Source organism: Anser anser, assembly GCF_964211835.1.
Source record: "Anser anser genome assembly, chromosome: 25".
NCBI lineage: Eukaryota > Metazoa > Chordata > Aves > Anseriformes > Anatidae > Anser > Anser anser.
Window position 1 is genome coordinate 4,828,016 of NC_139746.1, and position 19,356 is coordinate 4,847,371.

At 66.8% G+C, this 19,356-nt stretch overlaps 2 protein-coding genes across 5 annotated transcripts; one reads left to right on the plus strand and one right to left on the minus strand.

Annotated features, from left to right (window-relative positions):
• The first annotated feature begins 71 nt into the window (after window positions 1–71).
• APBA3 (amyloid beta precursor protein binding family A member 3) lies at window positions 72–6,782 on the plus strand. Its single transcript, XM_083810767.1, has 10 exons — window positions 72–1,099; window positions 1,454–1,493; window positions 1,930–2,075; window positions 2,199–2,285; window positions 2,846–3,004; window positions 3,340–3,519; window positions 3,755–3,967; window positions 4,496–4,615; window positions 5,468–5,608; window positions 5,774–6,782. The coding sequence occupies exons 1-10, from the start codon at window positions 101–103 to the stop codon at window positions 5,843–5,845; spliced, it is 2,157 nt and encodes a 718-aa protein (XP_083666893.1). The 5' UTR covers window positions 72–100; the 3' UTR covers window positions 5,846–6,782.
• A 274-nt stretch (window positions 6,783–7,056) lies between these two features.
• Window positions 7,057–19,324, minus strand: TJP3 (tight junction protein 3). 4 transcript variants are annotated; one of them, XM_083810748.1, is made up of 21 exons: window positions 18,855–19,324; window positions 18,273–18,393; window positions 14,276–14,332; window positions 14,075–14,199; window positions 13,747–13,849; window positions 13,044–13,512; window positions 12,638–12,741; window positions 11,822–11,984; window positions 11,642–11,732; window positions 11,309–11,373; window positions 11,058–11,136; window positions 10,771–10,927; window positions 10,283–10,391; window positions 9,609–9,828; window positions 9,139–9,335; window positions 8,942–9,037; window positions 8,596–8,666; window positions 8,154–8,465; window positions 7,788–8,012; window positions 7,537–7,586; window positions 7,057–7,419 (listed from the first exon to the last, which is right to left on the minus strand). In XM_083810748.1, the coding sequence occupies exons 1-21, from the start codon at window positions 19,058–19,060 to the stop codon at window positions 7,320–7,322; spliced, it is 3,120 nt and encodes a 1,039-aa protein (XP_083666874.1). In that variant the 5' UTR covers window positions 19,061–19,324; the 3' UTR covers window positions 7,057–7,319. The 4 variants fall into 4 exon arrangements, with proteins under 4 accessions (XP_083666874.1, XP_083666873.1, XP_083666872.1 ...); XM_083810747.1 differs by having other exon boundaries at window positions 14,276–14,464; XM_083810746.1 differs by lacking the exons at window positions 18,273–18,393; window positions 18,855–19,324 and adding an exon at window positions 15,627–15,766.
• Between the last annotated feature and the right edge of the window lie 32 nt (window positions 19,325–19,356).

Genomic DNA, 19,356 nt, shown 5'->3' on the forward strand with positions numbered 1-19,356 from the left:
GCTCCGTTCCGCTCCGGGACCGGGGCAGCGCCACCCCAGGGCCCCTCCGTGCCCTCCCCCCCCCCCCCGGACCCCCAGCCCCCCCCCCCCCCCCGCCGCCATGGAGAGCAGCATGGATTTCCAGGCTGCGCCCTCGGCCCCCGATCCCGGCCCCGCCGAGGCCCCCGAGCCGCCGGCCATGGACACGGAGGAAGGGCCCGCGGGGCAGCCCGGAGCCCCGGGGCCCGGCGTGGCCGAGGGGCGGCCCCGGGGGTCCCCCTGCAGCGGCACCGCCGGGGGTCGGCGGAGGGGAGCGGCAGCCCCGGGCCCCGGGCGAGGCGGGGACGGGCGGAGCGGGAGCTGCCGGGCCTCGGGACGAGCCGTGCAAGAGGAGGCGGAGGACGACCCGCGGGGCCCCTCGGGCTGGGAGGCGAGCGTGGGGAGCGCCCCCCGGGGAGCGGGGCCGCCCCGCGCCCCCAGCAGCGGTGACATGGAGCTGGACGAAGCGCCCGAGGACGCGGAGGACGAGCCTGCGGAGATCCAGGGCCTGCTGGCGCAGCTCGAGACCCTCAGCCCCAGCCTCTGCGACCCCCCGGACCCGCCGCTGGCCTCGAGCGCTGGCATGGCCCCCCCAGCGGGCGAGTGGGCCCCGCAGGGCTCCGGAGGGTGCCGGGGCGGGTGCCGGCCCTGCCCGCTGCACGTGGCCACGGGCAGGGGCCTGGCGACGCGGCCCTGCTGCTCCCAGCACTCGGCCTGCTCCCGGCCCTGCCACGGCCTGCTTTTTGCCGAGGCTGACCGGGAGGACTTGCTGAGCCTCCTGTGCTACGAGGGGGGCTTGCCCGAGGCCGGCGCCGAGACGCCCCTGGCCCGCTCTGACGTCCTGGCCGGGACCAACTTGGAGATGCTGCAGGCTCCGGAGGAACCGTCGGCTGTGGCTGAGCCTGGAGGGCCAGGCGGCTCGGAGGAAGGGCCTTCTGGCGGCTGGTTTTACGGAGAGGGGCTCAGCGAGGTTGACCCCACCTGCGAGGGCAACCGGGACAGTTCGCCAGAGCCGGCCTGGGTGGCCCTGTCTCCTGCTGCGGCCCCGGAGAAAGAGCAGCTGCCCCAAGGCAGCGTGACTGTGAGTGCATGGCCCACAGGCCGCGGTGGCATGGCAGCAAGCCAGGATGTTCCCCTAGGCTCTGCCTCCTCGTGGGATTTTGGGAGGGGGCAGAGGGGAGCAAGGGAGGGCTTTTCCCTGGGGCTTACAGGGCCTTGCGTTGCTGGGGTGCCCGGACAAGACCCTCAGTATCAGCTCTGGCTCCTGCTGTCCTGAATGTGCGGGACGTTCACACCTGCCTGAGGCACGCGTGCCCTGGGGAGGAAGCCAGTGGGTCTGAACAGGCCCCTCAGCCCCAGCACCCTGTGCCCATGCTCTCCTGGTGCTCCCCAGGCTCCCAGTCAGGGTCTCACCCACCCTCTTGTTGCTTTGCAGAACAAGGAATCCCCTTCCTCCTGTCCAGCCTTCAAAGAGGGTGAGTAGCAGCTCTGCTTGAACCAGGAGTCCTGAGCCATCTCCTCCTGCACTGACATGAGCACGGGGGTGGCCGGGGGTCGCAGCTGGGGAAGGAGTGCTCGGCTCTGTGCCCAGGAGAAGGGGCCCCTTGGGCAGAGGCGTTGTTGCCACGTTTTGGAGAATATGGCTGCAGACTTTGGGTGGCTGGTTTGCTCACAGCTCACCTTTTGCTGTGTGAATGGGGTGCTTCAGGGATCTGGGGTGGTGCCCAGTGAAGGAGGAGGCAGCCCTGGGGTCAGCGTTGGTCCCCGTGTGATGCCAGGAGCCCGTCTCCCAGACGCTGAGCCGCTTCGCCACACGTAGGAGCACAGCAAACATACGGTGGCAGCTGGCAGCCCCCAGCCTTAAGAGTCAGGAGGGAACCAGCCCCTGCTTTATCCCTCCCAATACCTCAGTTCCAGGCCCCTGCGACCCAGAGGATCTGCTGGACGGTGTGATTTTTGGGGCAAAGTACCTGGGCTCCACGCAGCTGGTCTCCGAGAGGAACCCCCCCACCAGCGTCCGCATGGCGCAGGCGCAGGAGGCTGTGGACAGGATCAAGGTGTGTGGGGGCACAGCCTGGCCTCTCGTGGGTGCAGGGCAATGCTCAGGCCAGGGCTGTGCGCAGGGGGACCCCAGCCGTGGGGCAGGGACCCGGCAGGGACCTCACTGGGGCACTTTGCAGGCACCGGAGGGGGAGTCCCAACCCATGACGGAGGTGGATCTGTTTGTCTCCACGCAGAGGATCAAGGTGCTCACGGCTGACACACAGGTGAGAAGAAACGGGAATGCCCACGTGGCCCTGGGGCTGCTGAGACCTTCCCGTCCGCCTGGGGATCTCTTCTGCCTGCCCACGCTGGTGGGGTCATGCACAGGGATGGCCCACGGGCAAGGCCGTGCAGCTGGGAGGAGACGTGTCACTCCACAGCCATCCCACACGCGCGTGCCGTGCGTCCCTCGGCTGGCTGCCTGGCTGCACGAGGCTTCTCATGCAAACTAAGCCTCGGGGGAGCAAACTGAGCTCCAGGGGAGCTGGTCTTAAAGTTTTTGCAGCTCTTTGCTGTAGGATTATTTTCTGCTTTATAGTAAGAGGCCAGAGAGCTGTGTTGTCCCCTGACTACACCTGGAGACACAAACGAGTCCTCGATTGAAGGAACTGTTTGTAGCTTTCAGCAAATACATGATTTCTCCCAGGCTCTTGAGCCACGTTTCAGCCGTGTGGGGTTTGAACCAGACCTCACCCAAATCCTTCTGACATGGAGCGGTGCCTGGCTGGCCCGTGGGCTGCCCGGAGGGGAGGGCTGAAGGTCTCTGCTGTGTCCCCCTTGCCAGGAGGCCATGATGGATCACTCCCTGCAGACCATCTCCTACATTGCCGACATCGGCTCCCTTGTGGTGCTCATGGCACGCCGCAAGCTGCCTCGGCGAGCGGAGGCGGCGGAGGAGAAGCGGCTCTACAAGATGATCTGCCACGTCTTCCACTCGGCTGATGTGAGTGGAAGCGAGACCCTCGGGAGGGCAGGGTGGTGTTGGGGTCCTGGTCCCCATCCTGCTGTAGTGACCGGGTGCTTGGTGTCTCTGCACTGGGGGCTTCTGATGCAGTCAGAGGGAGGAGGAGGGAGCTTGGGCACCCCTCCCACGTAGAGGGTCCCAGTGAGAAAAGAATGGGATTGGCACCACGAAGGTGAAGGGCAGGAGCCAGGATGCTCTGCAGCTCCCAAGCCTTGGCTGCGCTGGGCAGAACGGTGCTGGCAGCTGCTGGGTCCAGTTTGGCATGAGGCCGCAGCCCTGAGCTGTGGCCACGAATGATCCTTCTCTATCCCCAGGCCCAGATCATCGCTCAGGCCATCGGGCAGGCATTTGGTGTGGCTTACCAGCGCTTCCTGGAGGCCAACAGCATCGACCCGAGTGAGCTGAGCCCTCGCCAGTACAGCCGTGCCCTTGAGGACCAGGAGCAGTACAATGCAGAGCTGACCCACTTCTCCCGGCAGGAGAACTGCAAGGACGTAAGAGCTACTTTGGAGGGGTGAAGACAGCGTGGGGTATCAGCACGGTGCCTGCTGGCACCTCTCTGTGGCACCTCACCGTGGCTCCCTGAGCAGCCGAGGTGCTCCCTACAGAACTGGGCCCCCCCGCAGCTCGCTTTGAGCCCAGGACCCCCGTGCTGGGGCTGTGACACATGCCCCATGACCCAGCATCCCTCTTCTCGTGACCACGACCTCCCCGTGTCCACCCCCACAGGTCTGCATCCGGAAGCAGAAGGGGGAGATCCTGGGCATCGCCATCGTGGAGTCGGGCTGGGGCTCCATCCTGCCCACGGTGGTTGTCGCCAACCTCATGCACGGGGGCCCTGCGGAGCGCTCGGGCGAGCTGAGCATCGGGGACCGCCTCATGTCCGTCAACGGGACGAGCCTGGTGGGGCTGCCCCTCACCACCTGCCAGAGCATCATCCGGGTGAGCCGGGGCTGGGCCCAGGGGTGCTCCCGCTGCCAGGGCAGAGCCGGGGCCCGGCCTGAACGCGTCCGCGCTGTCTGATACTGGGGTGCCCCCAAACGCTCCCAGGAAGGGGATGGATGGGAGGTAGGAGCATGCTCGGCAGGCAGAGATGTGACAAGGCGGTGACAAAGCTGGGGGCTGAACCCGAGCAGGGCATGGGCAGGGCCCTGCCCGGGGAGGTGGGTGGGTGAGGAAGCTGGGCTTTGTGGGGATGTGGCCAAATATCCCGGGGGGATCCTGTTGCACCTTCAGCCTCCTGAGCTGAAAGCAGCGTGGTCTCAGGGGCAGAGTGGGGTGTCTTGGTCTGGATTTGTAAGTTTCTCTCCCTGAATTTGAGCATGGCAGTATTCTTGTGCGTGCCTCAGTTTCCCCATTGAAAACAGGGTGCTAATCCTCAGCACCCCGTGAGCAACGTGGCTGTGTCGCCCCTCTCAGCCCCTCCAAGTGGCTTTCTGAAGTCTGACACGTCCCCATTCCATCTTCCAGGAGCTGAAGCACCAGACGGAGGTGACACTGAACATAGTGCACTGTCCCCCCGTCACCACGGCTGTCATCCGGCGCCCTGACTCCAAGTACCAGCTGGGCTTCTGTGTTGAGAATGGCGTGGTGAGTGCTGGCAGGGACTGAGAATGGCGTGGTGGGTGCCGGCAGGGACAGCAGCCGAGCCAGGCCGGGGTCAGCCAAAGGCTTCTGCTGCCCATCTGGCAGAGGGACGCGTGGCTCTGGCTGTGTCTGCGTGGACGAGCACGCAGCACCAATGCTCCCTGCCTCTGCTGGGGCCGAGGTTTCAAGGGTCTCTGCAGTGCCGTGGTGAAAGGCTCCTCGTAGCTCTCCTGCAGTGTTGCTGTTTGGGTTTGTCTCCTTGGCGCTCTGTAGCTGTTTGCTTTGGGGGTGGTGGTTTCTTCCTGACTACCTTGACGTGTCCTTTGTGACATTTGTCACCATCCCCAGTGCCCTGGCCACTCCCTGCTCTGAGCTCCACAGTGGCTGGGTTTGAAACGCCCCGGAAAGGCAGAGAGGAGCGTTTCCAGGATCAGCAGGAGAGGATGGGGTGGGTGGGCAGCAGAGGTGTGGTTGCATTTCCCACCAGCTCATGCTCCTGCTCGTGTTGAGACATGGTCACCCCGCCAGCACGCAGGAGCTGCTGCCGCAGGGAGAAGCTCTGGCTCTGCAGCCAGGGACAGGAGCATGAGGGTTCAAGGTGTGGATGTGGGGAGAGGAGCTCTGTGCAGGCCAGGGGGCCAAAAGCCTGTGGAGTGTTCTTGCCATGCAGCTCAGCACGAATCCCACCACAGCAGTGCCAGGGGCCGTCCCTGTGCTCGTTTGCAGGCCCTTGGGCTGGAGGAGACAGCACCAAGCGCAGAGCTGTTGCTGGAGGAGGGGATTTGGGGCGGTCATGGTGCACGGCCCCGGGGTACGAGCACAGCTCTGATCTCACCAGCACTCCCTGCTCCCCAGATCTGCAGCCTGATGCGCGGGGGCATCGCAGAGAAAGGCGGCATCCGTGTGGGGCACCGCATCATCGAGATCAACGGGCAGAGCGTGGTGGCCACGCCGCACGAGAAGATCATCCAGATCCTCACGCAGGCCGTCAGCGAGGTAAGGCAGACCCCGGCTGGGTGACCACCGAGGTCCTTGTGCTGGGGGGGGCTGTGACTGCCCCTCTGCTCCCTGCAGACGCTGTGGGCTGGGCTCGGGGCTTTGCCCCAGCAGCCTCCCGCCTGGGGCTGGCATCTCCCAGCTGATCTGCGTGTCTCTGCCTAGGTCCACATCAAGACCATGCCGGCCTCCACGTACCGCTTACTGACGGGGCAGGAGCAGCCCGTGTTCCTCTGAGCGCTGGCCGTGCCCGGCTGTCGCTGCACGTGCCTGGGGCCAGGCAGGAGAGAGCCCGGGGCCTCCAGGGTGGGACAGGCTCTGCCTCCTGCCCCAGAACCCTCATCGGAACCCTCTGTCCCCCAGCAGGGCCTAATCCTGCACCTCTTTGGTTTTACTCAGGACACAGTGGGAGGCGGGGGGCCGATGCCCAGCTTGAGCAGTGTTAGGGCCTGTGGTGCACAGTTCAGGCCCGTGACTCCCTCTCTGCCTCTGTTCACCCCTCCCTGCCTCACAGTGCCTGCACGGCGCCATCCCCCTGCTCCTCGGGGTCCCTCGCCTTGGCTTGGTGCTGGCAGGGGAGAAGGGACCCGCTGTGAAAGGCCACCCCCTCCAGTCACCGCAGATCGTGCTCTTACACTTGCCGCTGGTGCCTTTCCCTAGCTGGGGATGGAACTTGAGCACAGCTCGGGGGCCTGTCATAGCACAGCCCCGGGCGGCGCTGCCCCTGCACACCCGGGTGTGGGCGCACGCCGGCACCCAAGGGAGAGCCGGCAGCTCCCAGGCTCAGCCTTAAGGGCAGCAGCACCCTCAGCACCCACTGGCCCTCCCGGGCTTTGCCAGGGGCCTGGTGGGGCGCAAACAACCTCCCTGTTAGACCCGTTGCACCAAGCTGGGAAACTACCTCTGCCTCCCCAGTGCTGCCTTTAACTGCTCTGCATGCACAGCTGGGTCCCAGCCCTCGGGGCTGCTCCCCAGCGCAGCAAAAGGGAACATGGCACAGCTACATCCCAGGGAGCGTGGGAACACGAGCCCCAAGGACCAGCCTGCAGCTGCGTGCTCCGTGGGGAAGGTGTCATTCACAAGGGGGTATCTGGGATCCTTCGGCTGAGGCAGCCTGACGTGACTTTGCCTGTGTGCTTGGTTGGTGTAAAAATAAAAGTTTGGGGGAACATTGGAGGCTGTGTTTCAGGAGCCGTGGCTGGGCTGCAGTGGAGGAAGCTCAGGCTGGGGGATGCTGCCTTGAGCCCGCTGCGGTGCCAGACGTCGGTCCGAGCCCGCCGCCCCCAGGCTGGTCCTGCACCAGTGCCCACTGGGGACAGGGATCAGGGACAGGGATCAGGGACAGGGATCGGGGGGCCGTGCCCACAGAGGCGTGCGGATCCCAGCAAGGCTGCCCTGCTGTACACCTCCCCTGCACGCTGCCACGCAGTACACACGGAAACAGCCCGTCCTACTCAAAACGTCCCCTTTATTTCAGCTGCAGAGGCTGCGGACGAAAGGGGGAAGGAGGCACTTGGTGGTGGTGGCTGGCGACGGGCGCAGGCGCAACCTGGCCCAGCTGTGGGATGCTGCGTGGCACTGCTGGGGCTGTCACCCGGCCCCGGTGGCACGGGGCTGTGGCAGGGCTGGCCCAAGGGGCCCGGCTGCCCAGCAGGGCAGAGGCTGGCCCGGCAGCGTGGAGGGGTCCCGGGCAGGCGCTGAGCCTGCCCCACTACACGTCCGTAGCGGGGCCCCACTCGTAGCCTTCATCCTGGTCCGAGTCATCTCTGGCTCGCGTGAATCTCTTCCTCACAGCATCATGCTCGTATTCCCTGGGGGACAAGGGGCTGCGGTGATGCCTCTGCGACGTGGTCAGCAGAGACAGTCACCGCCGTGCAGGACCAGGCTGCGCAGAGCTGGCACCGATCCCCCCCCGGGGCGTGGGGTACCTGATGCTGCTGCGCTGCGTCCACTGTCCCTGCGGGTGCTGCTCTGTCACCTGCGTAAAAAGAGACGGGCATCAGAGGTGGCCAGGCATGATTTGTGTTTCCCCATAGGAAAACGTTCCAAGGCACCAAGGAGAGCTGGAGGTGATAGCCCTTCTCCCACCAGTACCACAGGAAGATAGGAATTCACCCCCACAGGTGGGTTCTGGGCCCCCCTGCCCCACCAGCCCCTGCTACGGGTGTGGGGCGCCCACCTGCTCGCTCAGGCCATGGCTCGGGTACGTCTGTGCCGGCTCAGAGGAGCGGGCCAGCGCAGGCTGATCGTAGGCGTCCTCTGCCTCGCCGTCGGTGTAGGCACCCGCCTCGCCATCCGTGTCATCGTAGTCGCTGTTGGCGTGACTGTCACAGGTCAGGTAGCCCGAGGCTGCCCTGCTTGATGGGTTCAGCAGGTCCAGGCTGTCCTCCAGAGCCACGTCCACCTGTGGGGAGGGGATGAAGGAGACCTGGGACCCTGGGCATGGAGAGGACGGGCACAGCCCCACGCGGCCCTGGCACCATTACCCACCTGCCTGCCCCCCTGCAAGGCTGAGTCTTGCCCCAGGGGACCCCCTGCCCCATACCTGCTCTGCTGCCGTCCAAACAGGCTGGCTCTGCTGCGTCCTGATGATGTCCTTGATCTGCTCGTACCAGGCGTTGCCGCTGCCGCTGAGGCTGATGGTGGCAGTGAAGAGGTGGCTGCAGTACTTCTTCATCTTGGTGGCCTGGGCATAGAGGCGCCGGGAGCTCTTCCTGGATTCGGGCGCCAGCCACTGGCGCATGGCCTTGATGCCCTGCCGGCTCTCCGGCTCACAAAACACCACCACGGGGTAGTACTGCACGTAGTTGAGGCGCTCCACAGCCAAGGGTGTGATGTCCAGCAGGGCATGCTTGTCCTGGGGCAGGGCACCAGCACTCAGCCCACTGGGGACGGTGCTGGAGGCAGGGGGCTCCCTGAGGGCTCCCCCTGCCAGGCCCTGGCCCACCCAGCCCCCAGGACATGGGGAAGATCCCCCAGGCTCTCACCTTTTCTGCGATTTGCCTCACCGAGTCCAACTTGATGACCTTGGATGATGTCCCGTCTCGGGGCACGCTTGCTGCAGGACAAGGAGACGGGCGTGAGAGCAGCTGGGGCAGATGTGACATCCCCTGTAGTCCCAGCCGGCGTCTGGCCATGGGGCTCTGACCCTCCAAGAGGGATGTCTGGAGCCAGCTTGCCCCACGATGCGTGGGGAGAGGGTGCTTGAGTCCAGGAGGGAGTTGGGGTGTCACAAGGGGGCAACGAGGCAGGATCTGAACCGTCAGTAAAATGCTGCCAGCACCGAGGGTCCAGCTGCTGAGCACAATTCACCCCGGTGTGGAGGGCACTCACGGGCAATCTCAAACAGCGCAGGCAGCTCCGTGCTCAGCTTCTGCATGGCAATGTCCGCGATGGGGCCCAGGATCACCACCGGCCGCTTGAAGCTGGCTGTGGGAAGAACACAGACCAGCTCAGGGAGGCTGGGAGCAAGGGCAGCCCCAGGTCTGATGACCCCTGGCGGGGTCTGGCTGACGCAGTGCTGTGCCCACCTTCCTTCAGAACCACCTTCTCGTACGGGGGGTAGTGGCCCTGCTTCGTGAGGGCAGACAGATCCTCCCGGCTCTTCCGCAGCATCTTCTTGGCTCCCCGCAGGCCTCGTAGCTTCCAGAACTCGGCCCGTGCCCCTGAGGGGTTGGTGCCAGACGAGGCTTTCAGCACTGACTCCAGGCTGGCGATCTGCTCGGCCCTGGGAGGGGAAAGGGCTCAGAATTTTGAGACTGGGTTTACTCGGTAGGCTGGCCGGATGGGGCCGTGGAGGCCCCTTCCCTCCAGGACCTGAGACAAGCACAGCATCAACCACCCCAACCTGCCCTGGGCGCCAAGAAGGTTTTTCACCAGCTAGTGCTTCCCACCACCACTCCATCTGCCCTTGCCCTACGTCTTACTGGGGCCACCATCCACATCCCCCTCGTCCCCTGCCCCCTGCTCACCCTAGGCCCATTTCTGGCTCTGTCCCTACCTGCTCTGGTTGGGGATGATGCCCTTGTCCTGCTCCTGCAGGTCCCTGCCCATGCGCACGGCCAGCCAGCTCCCCAGCTTGCCCCGGTACATGGTGTCCAGCACGTGGAAGATGTCCCCACGGGCAAAGCTGAGCCCTGACGGCGTGTCCTTCTCGTAGTCAAAATGCGTCCGGATGTAGAACGAGTCACCCACGTTGGACGAGATCATCTTTCTGTAAACTGGAGCCCGGGTGAAAGGGACCATCAGGGAAGAAGTGGTTGAGGAGGAATTAGGGGTACGGGAAGGTGCTGGAGGGATTTAGGTACAAGCTGGGCTGGCCGGGATCCTCCACAGCAGCCCTTGATGCCAAAGAGGGCAGTGAGGACGCCCTATCTACATGTGGTGCTCTTGGGCATGCTGGGGACAGCAGGACCCGACCCCCCAGCACACACTGGCCTCTCTGGGCTGAGCCACAGTGCCAGAAAGCCCCACGCTCCTGGATGCCAAGGCACAAACTGCACACCAGAATGGCCCAGTCCCCTCCCATCACCTCTCGGAGGAGAAGGGTGTGGGGAAAAAGGACCACCCTGTGGGGCAGAAAGAGCCGCGGGGTGTCAGGCAGCTCTGATGCTTGCTCAGAGAAGACAGAGGATGGAGAGAGACAAGCCCGGGATGACACCAGCTGTCACTCACTGTCCTGCTTGCTCTGGATCCGCAGCGTGATCTCCTCACCAGGCGGCAGGTTCAAGAGATACTGCACGGCCTCCTCGCGGGTCAGGTTCTGGAAACTGGTGTCGTTCACCTGCCGTGGAAAAACGCTCAGACGCGACCCACCGGTAGGACAGAGGGATCGGGTTCCAGCGGGGTCTTGGGGACAGCAGTGCCCGGGGCAGGGTGGGAGAGGGAACTGGTCCCTGCCACCCAAGTGCCTGCCACAACCCCCGGGTGACCCTGGGGACAGCCCCTCTGGGTGGCGCCTGCACCCTGCTGGCTGCTAGCACAGTGCTGGGGACAGGACTGTCCCCTCAGGCAGTGCCTGTGGACACAGCCTCACGGCTGTGGGCACCAGTGCTGCCCCAAAACAAAGCGCAGCAGGAGAAATCCAAACCACATGGCGGGTACTGGACCCGAGAGGGACACGGCCAGTGCCAGCATTCAGTGGTGCTCCTGGTCCCGGGTACCTGCAGGATCTGGTCCCCTTCCTGGATGCCCTGGCTGTCGGCCGGGCTCCCCTCCTGCACGCCCGACACGAAGATGCCCACGTCGTTGCCGCCAGCCAGCCGCAGCCCCACGCTCTTGGCCTTCACAAACTGCACGACCCTGGAGTCGGGGCTATACCTGCCACAGGGGAGGCTGCAGTGAGCCCGGCAGTGACACGCCGGTGGTCACTGATTCCGAGACCCCAACCCTGCCCCGGCACAGCTCCCACCTGCCCAGCCCTTCCCCACCAGCCCCTGCAGAGACGCACCCGTCCTTGCAGGCGGCTTGGGCAGCGGGGCTGGTGCGGGGGCTGTGGCGGCCGTCCCCCTCCACAGTTTCCAGCACATCTGCAGGGAAGGAGGACACGTCCAGGAGGTGGCGGTGGCTGTGCCGCTGCCACCGAGGCACGGGGAGATCTGGCACGGCTCTGCCAGGCGGGCTTGGGGAGTGGGGAGATGCGGGAGCCCAGAGCCCGCTCAGTGCCCTCGGCTCCCCCCAGCCTGACCCGAGCTCACCCACCATGGCCCAGAGCATCGTGTGTGTTCGTGTCAGTTGCGGCGTTCTTGCTCGCTCGTCTCCTCTCTCTGGAACAGAGTCAGGGCAGGATTTAGGGTGGCCATGGAGGTGGGTGCTGGATCAGCACGGGCAGGCAGAGCCTGTGGTGCCAAGCAGGCAGCAGGGACAGCGGGGCAAGCTGGGGACCAAAATGCAGCGCCACCTTCACGGTGAGCTGGCTCCAGGACAGAGGAGAAAAAGCCACTCCAGATGGGCAGAGAGCATGGGGGGTCTGGTGGTCAGTGGGGGAAAGAGGGGCTCATGGGGACGCAGGAACAGGGACATGGCAGGGCTTACGGTGGTGAATTCATCCTGTCAGCAGCTGGAAGTCGTGGGGAGGTCTGGGGGGACGGCGGATGGGACAGGTCAGACTCAATGTCAGAGATATCTGCAGCAACCGAAGGGGAGACACATTGGTGACCATCCAGTCCTCACACCGAGCATTGGGACCCTGGTGCTGTCGCTCTGTCCCCTTACCGTCCATCCGGGAGCTGTCACTCTGGATGTCTTCCATGTCAGGGATGTTGACCAGGAACTGCCGGTGGTCCCGGAGGATGAGCAGGGTCAGGGTCCCCTCCGTCCGCTCAATGAGCTGCTGCGTGTCAGCCAGGGACATGTCCTCACTGGCCACCCCGTTGATCTGGAAGGGGCAGAGCAAGAAGGCCTCGGTGCACTCGCTCCTGGGAAAGCTGTTCCCAGGAAAACCCCACTTGTTATGGGGACACTCCCACCACCGCATTCCCAGGTCCCTTCCCATCCCTGCCGGCCCCAGCCCCAGCTTTTGTTTGCTCCAGAGTCACTTTGGCTCTGGTTCCCAGTGGCCACTGGTTTGCCTGGCCTGTGTGCGTGCAAACAAAGCACCTCCATCCCTCTGTTCTATCCTCCCCAAATTCCTTAAGCACCATTTCACCTGGCACGCCCTGAACACCTGAGCTGCTTGCTGACTGCTCTCCCAGCAGGGACACCCACACGCAGCACAGGACCAGTGCCATGGGGACAGGAGGAGGCTGGCGACCCCACTGTGGCAGCAGGATGAGCCGCCGTCCCCAGCTGAACCCCACTGCTTTAACCAAACAACCTCAGCATCCTGGCGGCCTGGTCCTAGGGAACAACTGGGGCAGGATGCGGGCACCAGATGGAGCTGCTTCCAGCCCAGGAGCTGTCCTTCGCAGCTGGCCAAGAGAAGCATGCCCTCACCTTTTCCCCTGAGTAGACACTACTCAGGGCCAAGACACCCAAACCAGGGGAAACAAGTCCCTCGGCAAGTGCTGTGCTCCCCTTGGGACCCCGTACCTTCAGGATCAGGTCTCCCTCCTGCAAGGAGCTGCCCTTTGCCGCCAGCCCGCTCTCCACGATGTGCTTGATGAAGAGCTGACTTCCCAGCTTCAGGCCGTACTCTGCACCACAGAGAGCCCATGACAGCCCTGGAGCCGGGCAGAAGCAGGACCCGCCGGGGTCTTCTCTTGCCACCATCCCCACAAGCCCACCCCAGCTCCCACTGGGCATCTGCAAGCCCCAGAGCTGAGCTCTGCCACCCTTTGGGCGGAGGCCAGGCGGGCTCGGTGCCCCCAGCACGACACACATCGCCCCTCGCTGTGTGCCAGACCATGGCACCCGCCCTGCAGCCGTCTCCTCCCCAGGGGCACGTGGCCGCTGCTCAGGTGATGACCCAGGGTCGGAGGAGTCAGGAAGGCCCTACCTTCATTCTCCTTCTTCTTCACCAGGACCGATGTGATGGGCTTCATCAGCACGTCCTGGTGCGGCAGCCGCTTGAACCCCGACACCAGGGCCAGCCCGTTGGTGTCCCCTTCGTGGCCGAAGCCATTGGCGGAGCGGCGCCGGCTGTAGCCCCTGCGATCCGAGCCGCTGTCGGGGCTCTGCCTCCAGTGGCTGCTGTCCTGGCTTCGTCTCCGGCTGCGGGACACCGACTTGTGCTGGCGGCGGTCGTCCCGGTGGTGACCGGAGCTCCTCTCACTGGACGAGTCCCCGTCATAGCCCCGGCTGTGGTCCAGGTCATCACGGGAGCGGTGCCGGCGGGTGCTCCGCAGGGCCAGATCCGCACCACGCGACCCGTAGTCCTCATCCGAGTCGTAGCGCCGGTGCACGGCAGGGGACCCAGGGCCACTCTTGCTCACGGGAAGGTGAATTTTCTTCTGTCTTTTCAGCGTCTGCAGGCAGAAACAGAGAAGGAAGGGATGGTGAATGAGGCTATCTCTGCCCCATGTTCCTACAGCAATGTCCCAGCCCAGAAGAGGAACCCTGGGCACCGCGGGGGAGCAGAGCACAGTGCTGCAGCCGCTGCAAGAGGAGCAGGGCTTTGCCCAGCTCCACCACCCACCCCACACACAGCTACAGCAAGGTGGGGACAGGCATGGAGCGCTCCCACTGCGGGGCACACTCACAATGTTGGCGATCTTGCCGCAGGTCTTAAGCGTCTGGATGGCGAAGGAGGACGAGGCGTTCTCCATGGAAAGGCCGTTGACCATCACAATCTGATCCTTCCTCCTGCGAAGGGAACGCAGCCATGGCTCTGCCCCAGGTGCAGCCCCCAGCCCGGGGAGGTTTGGCAGGGCAGCAAGGGCAGCTTTGCCCCAGGGGGACCCCGTCTGCGCAGCACACCAGGGCAAGGTGGCAATGCGCTGGCCCTGTCTGAGCAGGAGCAATTCACTGCCCTCCCCGTCCCCGCTGGCAGCGAGGACGCCCTGTGTCCCCACATCCCTGCAAACTCACTGGAGCTGGCCGAACGCTGGTCCCCCAGCAACCACATCCGAAACAACCACCGCGGTGTCCCCGGTCACCTTGTTGGGACGGTCCCGGCCTCCCGAAACGGCAAAACCGAAGCCCCGTTGAGGGTCCTAGCGGGGATGAGCAGAGAGGGGATCAGACCCTGACCCCGTGCCACCGTCCCGCGGCCTCCCCGGCCACGCTCACCTTGCTCAGCGTCACGGTGTGCTGCTCCCAGATCACCATCTCCTCCATGGCGGCCACCTGCCAACGCAAGCGAGGGAGGGCGAGCGCTGAGGCTGACCGGTGCCTCGGCTCCAGCCCGGGGGCCGGGGGCGCGGACCGGCTCCGGTTCCTCTTCGCAGCTGCCGGCCCCTTCCTGAGTCCCGCTTTGGGCTGCGAACAGAGGTGAGGCGAGCGCTTTCAGCATCAGCTGAGCCGCAGGCAGCGGGGACCACAAGGGCGCAGGGGCACAGAGCCCCCCGCGGTGCCCAGGCACCCACCCAGGGCACTGGGACTGGTGGCTGTGACACTCCCTGTGCAGGAGCGTGCCCAAAACCCAGAGCTGGCCCTGTGCAGAGTGAACCCCCCTCCAGTGAGCGCTGGGGACATCCATCTCTGTCCCCTCGGACGTGTGGCCACGGAAGGAGAGGTTTTAGGCAGAGCAAACGTGCTGGGGACCCTTCCCCATAGCTGGAGCCACCAGTCCCGCTGGTCCTGCTCCCCTCCCTGCCCTGGGAGCTGGCAGACCCTGGTTGCTGCTTCGGACGGTGCTCCTGTGCCCTCCCACCTGCCCCTCAGCATGACCACAGGGCTGGAGGCTCTGCTGACCACTTCAGGAGCACCAGTGTCCTGCCTTCACCCTTTGGCTTTTTCCAGGTGTTCCCCATATCCAAGAGTTTCTGACAGACAAGCCTCATTGGGATGTTCACCCCAGCTGAAACGCCGCCCTGCACAGGGCATGGGATCAGGATCCCCTCCAGCAGCTCCCAGTGGCCCAAAGAGACGCAGGATCCGCGCACCATGCAGGGAAAATCCCCAGAAACAAAGCCGCAGAACCGGGCGCGGGGCGGTGGCTCCCACAGCTGTGTTTTACAGCCTATATCTCAAGGGTCATCTGGATATGGAAAAACAAACCGAGAGCGCCAGGCAATGCCGCGATGGATCAGCTGCAGCCTCCCCGCAGCCGGCCCGAGCCTCCTGCTCGGGGTGCAGGACGCGGCACGAGGCTCCCGCCGCCTCCACCGTGCCCAGGGCACCCCGCAGCCCCCCGGTGCCAGGCAGGGCAGGAGGCACGGCGCCTGGCGACAGGAGCGCGTGGTTTTATCCGTGACGAGGAAATCACGGAGAGGCCCCACCGCCGTCCTGCGGCGCGACAAGGCCGGGCCAGCAAGCAGCCCGGCGCGGTGCCACGGCCGCCCCACAGCTCCCCACGGCCAGCAGCCGGGTGGGACAGGGCCGACCCGGGTGGGATGGAGCTGACCCCGCCGCCCAGCCCCGAGCCCGCCGCGGTGACCTCCCCGGGGCTCCCCCGGTCCCTCCCGGGCGGGCAGCGCACCTGGAACCGCACGGCCATGCTGAACCTCCCGGGAGGCGCCAAGGGGCCCTCGGGGGCCGCCGCTGCACCTGCGGCACGGCCCGGCACGGTACGGCCCGGCCCGGCCCGCCTCCCGCCGCACCCCACCCGGCCCCGGGGCGTGCCCAGGTAGGGCCGGGCGGGCGGGCACGGAGCGCGCTCGGGATCCAGTGCCTCGGTTCCCTGCCGGCACGGCACGGTATGGCACGGCACGGTATGGCACGACACGGTATGGCACGGCACGGCACGGCACAGTACGGCATGGCACGGCACGGCACGGCATGGCATGGCATAGCACAGTATGGCACAGCACGGCACGGCACGGCACGGCACGGCATGGCACAGCACGGCACAGCACAGTACGGCATGGCACAACATGGCACGGCACAGTACAGCACAGCACAGCACGGCATGGCACACCACGGCACAACATGGCATGGCACAGCACAGCACAGCATGGCACGGCACAGCACAGCACGGCACAGCACAGTACGGCACGGCACAGCACAGCACGGCACAGTACGGCACAGTACGGCACGGCATAGCATGGCACGGCACAGTACGGCATGGCACGGCATGGCATGGCACAGCACAGCACAGCATGGCACAGCACAGCACGGCATGGCACAGCACGGCACAGCACGGCATGGCACAGCACGGCACGGCACGGCCCCGACATGGCACGGACAGCACACAGCTCGGCACAGCCCGTGCTGGCAGCTCGGCGGGGGGAGATCTCCCCGAGTGCTGCCCGGCCGGCAGCCCCGGGGTGGGCGATATCCATCCCCAGGCTGGTAGCTCGGCTCCGCCACGGTGGGAGTGCCGGATCCGGGTGGCCAATGGCTCTGCCCTAGCAGATCTCCTGGGCTCCAACGGGCCAAGGGCTCTGCCACGGCAGCAGCCCCCATTTCTGGCCCCGCTGCCCATGTGCCCCCATTCTGTGCCACCCGCACACCCCCGTGGTGCTGCCGGGGGCCGCGGGATTGTCCCGGCCCCCATCACAGCTCGGCTGCCCTGAGCCCCACCGCGGACCCCCTGCATTGACACCCAAGGGCTGGAAGCCCACGGCCCCACTGGGAATCACCACAGGGCAGTTCTGGCAGGACGGGGGCACCTGAGGCGAGCGCTGACACCCATGGGCAGCGCCTGTCCCCAGAGCCACAGTGATGGGGCTGGCAGTGGGCTCGGGGGTAAGCACACAGCCCCAGCTGCACCAAAGGAGCCCCAAAACGTGGCGGGGCGGCCGGCAGCGCGGCAGGCAGGGGTAATCATTCACCCGGGCCCGGGAACAACCTGGCCGGCCGGGCTGAGAGCGCGGGGCAGAGTCCGGGAGGGTGTCCTGCGCCGCCCGGCCTCACCAGCCACCGACACCGGCCCCGGTGCCCAGCCGCTGGCGCTTGACACCCAGGGACGTGTGCGCCTGCGGGACCGGCTGGGGCCAGGCAGGATCCCAGCTCGGTGGTGTCACGGTCCTGTCCCTCCCTGCACTGTCCCCATACTCATAGGACCATGCCGTGGCGGTGGGCAGGTTTCCTGCTGGATCAGAGGCAGGTCCTCTCCCAGCTGTGTCACCAGCATCAGCTGGTTGGTGCTTACAGGGTCCCCCGACACCCACAGGTGACAAGGCAGGGCCCACAGGTCCCAACAGCCCCCAGCCATGGGACAGCCAGTGTCCCCCCCTCCAGGTGACGGCTCATGCTCTGTGCTGTCCCCTCGCCAGCCCCACGCAGCTGTCCCATCACCGGGACTCAGGGAATCAGTCACACGCCTGCGTCCTGCAGCTCTCCGTGGCCTTCGTGGGGCCAGGGTTGGGGGACAGCATGGGGACAGCAGCTCCCTCTCACCCGGCAGTGCCTGCGGGGACAGCCAGCCCCGGTCCTGCCCTTGGCCTCCCCGAGGGCCCTGCCCCGAGCCAAAGGCCGAGGCTGGCAGCCGGAGGAGCCGGCTCTGCCGGTTTCCAACAGAAACCAGCCCGCACCCGAAATGGCCCCGCCGGGAGAGGCAGTTTCTGGGCCGAGCTGACCGCGGACCAGCCCGATGCACCGGGAGCCCCGTGGGAGCCCCGTGGGAGCCCCGTGGGAGCCCCGCACACCCCCCTCGCACCGCGCCGGCCTCCCCTGGGGCTGGCTCCCCATGTCCCAGCCAGTTCTGCCGAACCGCTCGTCCCTCGTCCGGCCCCGGCTCTGCAGGAAGGGTCCATGCCCTGCCCCGGCAGCCCCCCAGCGCCCCCCCCGAACCCAGCCCCACCCGCGTCCCAGTGGGCTGATCCTGCCGCCCCCCCCCCCCCCCAGACAGGTGCCCCCCCAGCCCTGGCTGGGTGTAAACGGGTGGGATGGAGGCACGTGAAAGGGAGGCACGTCCTCCAGCCCCAGGGCGCAGAGCCTGATGGCAGGGTCCCAGCTCCGTGTCCCCAAGCCCACGGCGTGAGAGCCGCAGCACCCCAACAAGGGCTCTGCACCGCGCCCTGCTCAGGTCCCCCCCGCCAGCACGTAGGGACCCCCGGGGCCTCTCCTCCTGCTCCGTCCGTGTGGTCAGGGCAGGACCCCGGGAGGGTCCCCGGCCCCTGTCCCTCCCGGGGCTGACGGGCAGGGGTGACCCTCGGTTCCATCCCCGTCCCCCGGGACTCACCGAGCGGTGGCTCAGCCCCAGCGGAGGCTGGATCCGACCAGGAAGGAGCTGAGCTCTGGGGCTGGTGGCAGCGGTGTCACTCCCGGGCGCCTCGCGTAACCCTTTGTGGGCCAGACGCTGCCTGCAGGAGGGAGAGGGCAGGGGGAAGGGGTCCCTGGGCAGCTCCGCCGGGCACAGCAGGAGCTGTAGGGGGGCTGTCCCCGCTGTCCCCCCCCGGGCTGGTGGCTCAGCCACGTCCACTCGTGCCCCACGCGGCCCCAGGCAAGGACAGGACGCACAGGACGCGGGGGGTCACCGGGGGTGGCAGTGCCCGAGCACGGGGCCCTTCCTCCCGGCCTGGCCCCCCTCCGAGGAGGTGGGGGGGGGGGCTCCACGCCACCCACACCGCCCTGAGCCCCCAGCCCCTCCCCGGGCCGTCCCTGGGGGACCGCACAGCTTCACCCAGCGCCACGCGAGGGGCCGGGGACAGCAGCTCCGCGGGGACACCCAGCCCTGGGGGGGCCGTGGGTGAGACCGCGGCCCCTCGCTGCCCCCCTGGGCCGCCGCCCCCTTCCCTCCCCGGCCCCTTCCCTCCGCCCCCACCTCGCTGCCGGCCGGGGCTCCCGGCTCCTGCCTCCCGGGGGGCTCCCGGCCACAGAGACCGGCTCCACGCCGCGGCTCCCGGTCCAGGCGTCGGCCCGGGCTCTGTACCGGGGGTGCCGGGGCAGCTCCGAGCCCCGCTCCCGGGCGTCCCGGGGGGACCAGTTCCTGCGGAACCCCCCCGCCGCCAGCCGCCACCCCGGGGCCATGGTGCTGGGCGCGGGGCTTCAGCGGCGGGCTCGCAGCTCCCCGGGGGAGGACGGGGCAGCTCCCGGTGCTGCTCCCCGGAGCCGCTCGGAGCCTCCCCGCGCCGCCGCCGCCGCTCCCCTCCCTCGCAGCGCCGCAGCCCCGGGGCACGGCGAGGCCGCCCATGGTGAGGGCAGCGCGCCCCGAGAGCCGGGCGGGCTCCCCCCGGGGACACCCGAGGCCGGTGCCAGGCTCACGCCGCTCCCCGGCCTCCCCCCGGTGCCCGCTGCCCGGTGCTCCCCCCCCCCCCCCCCCAGTC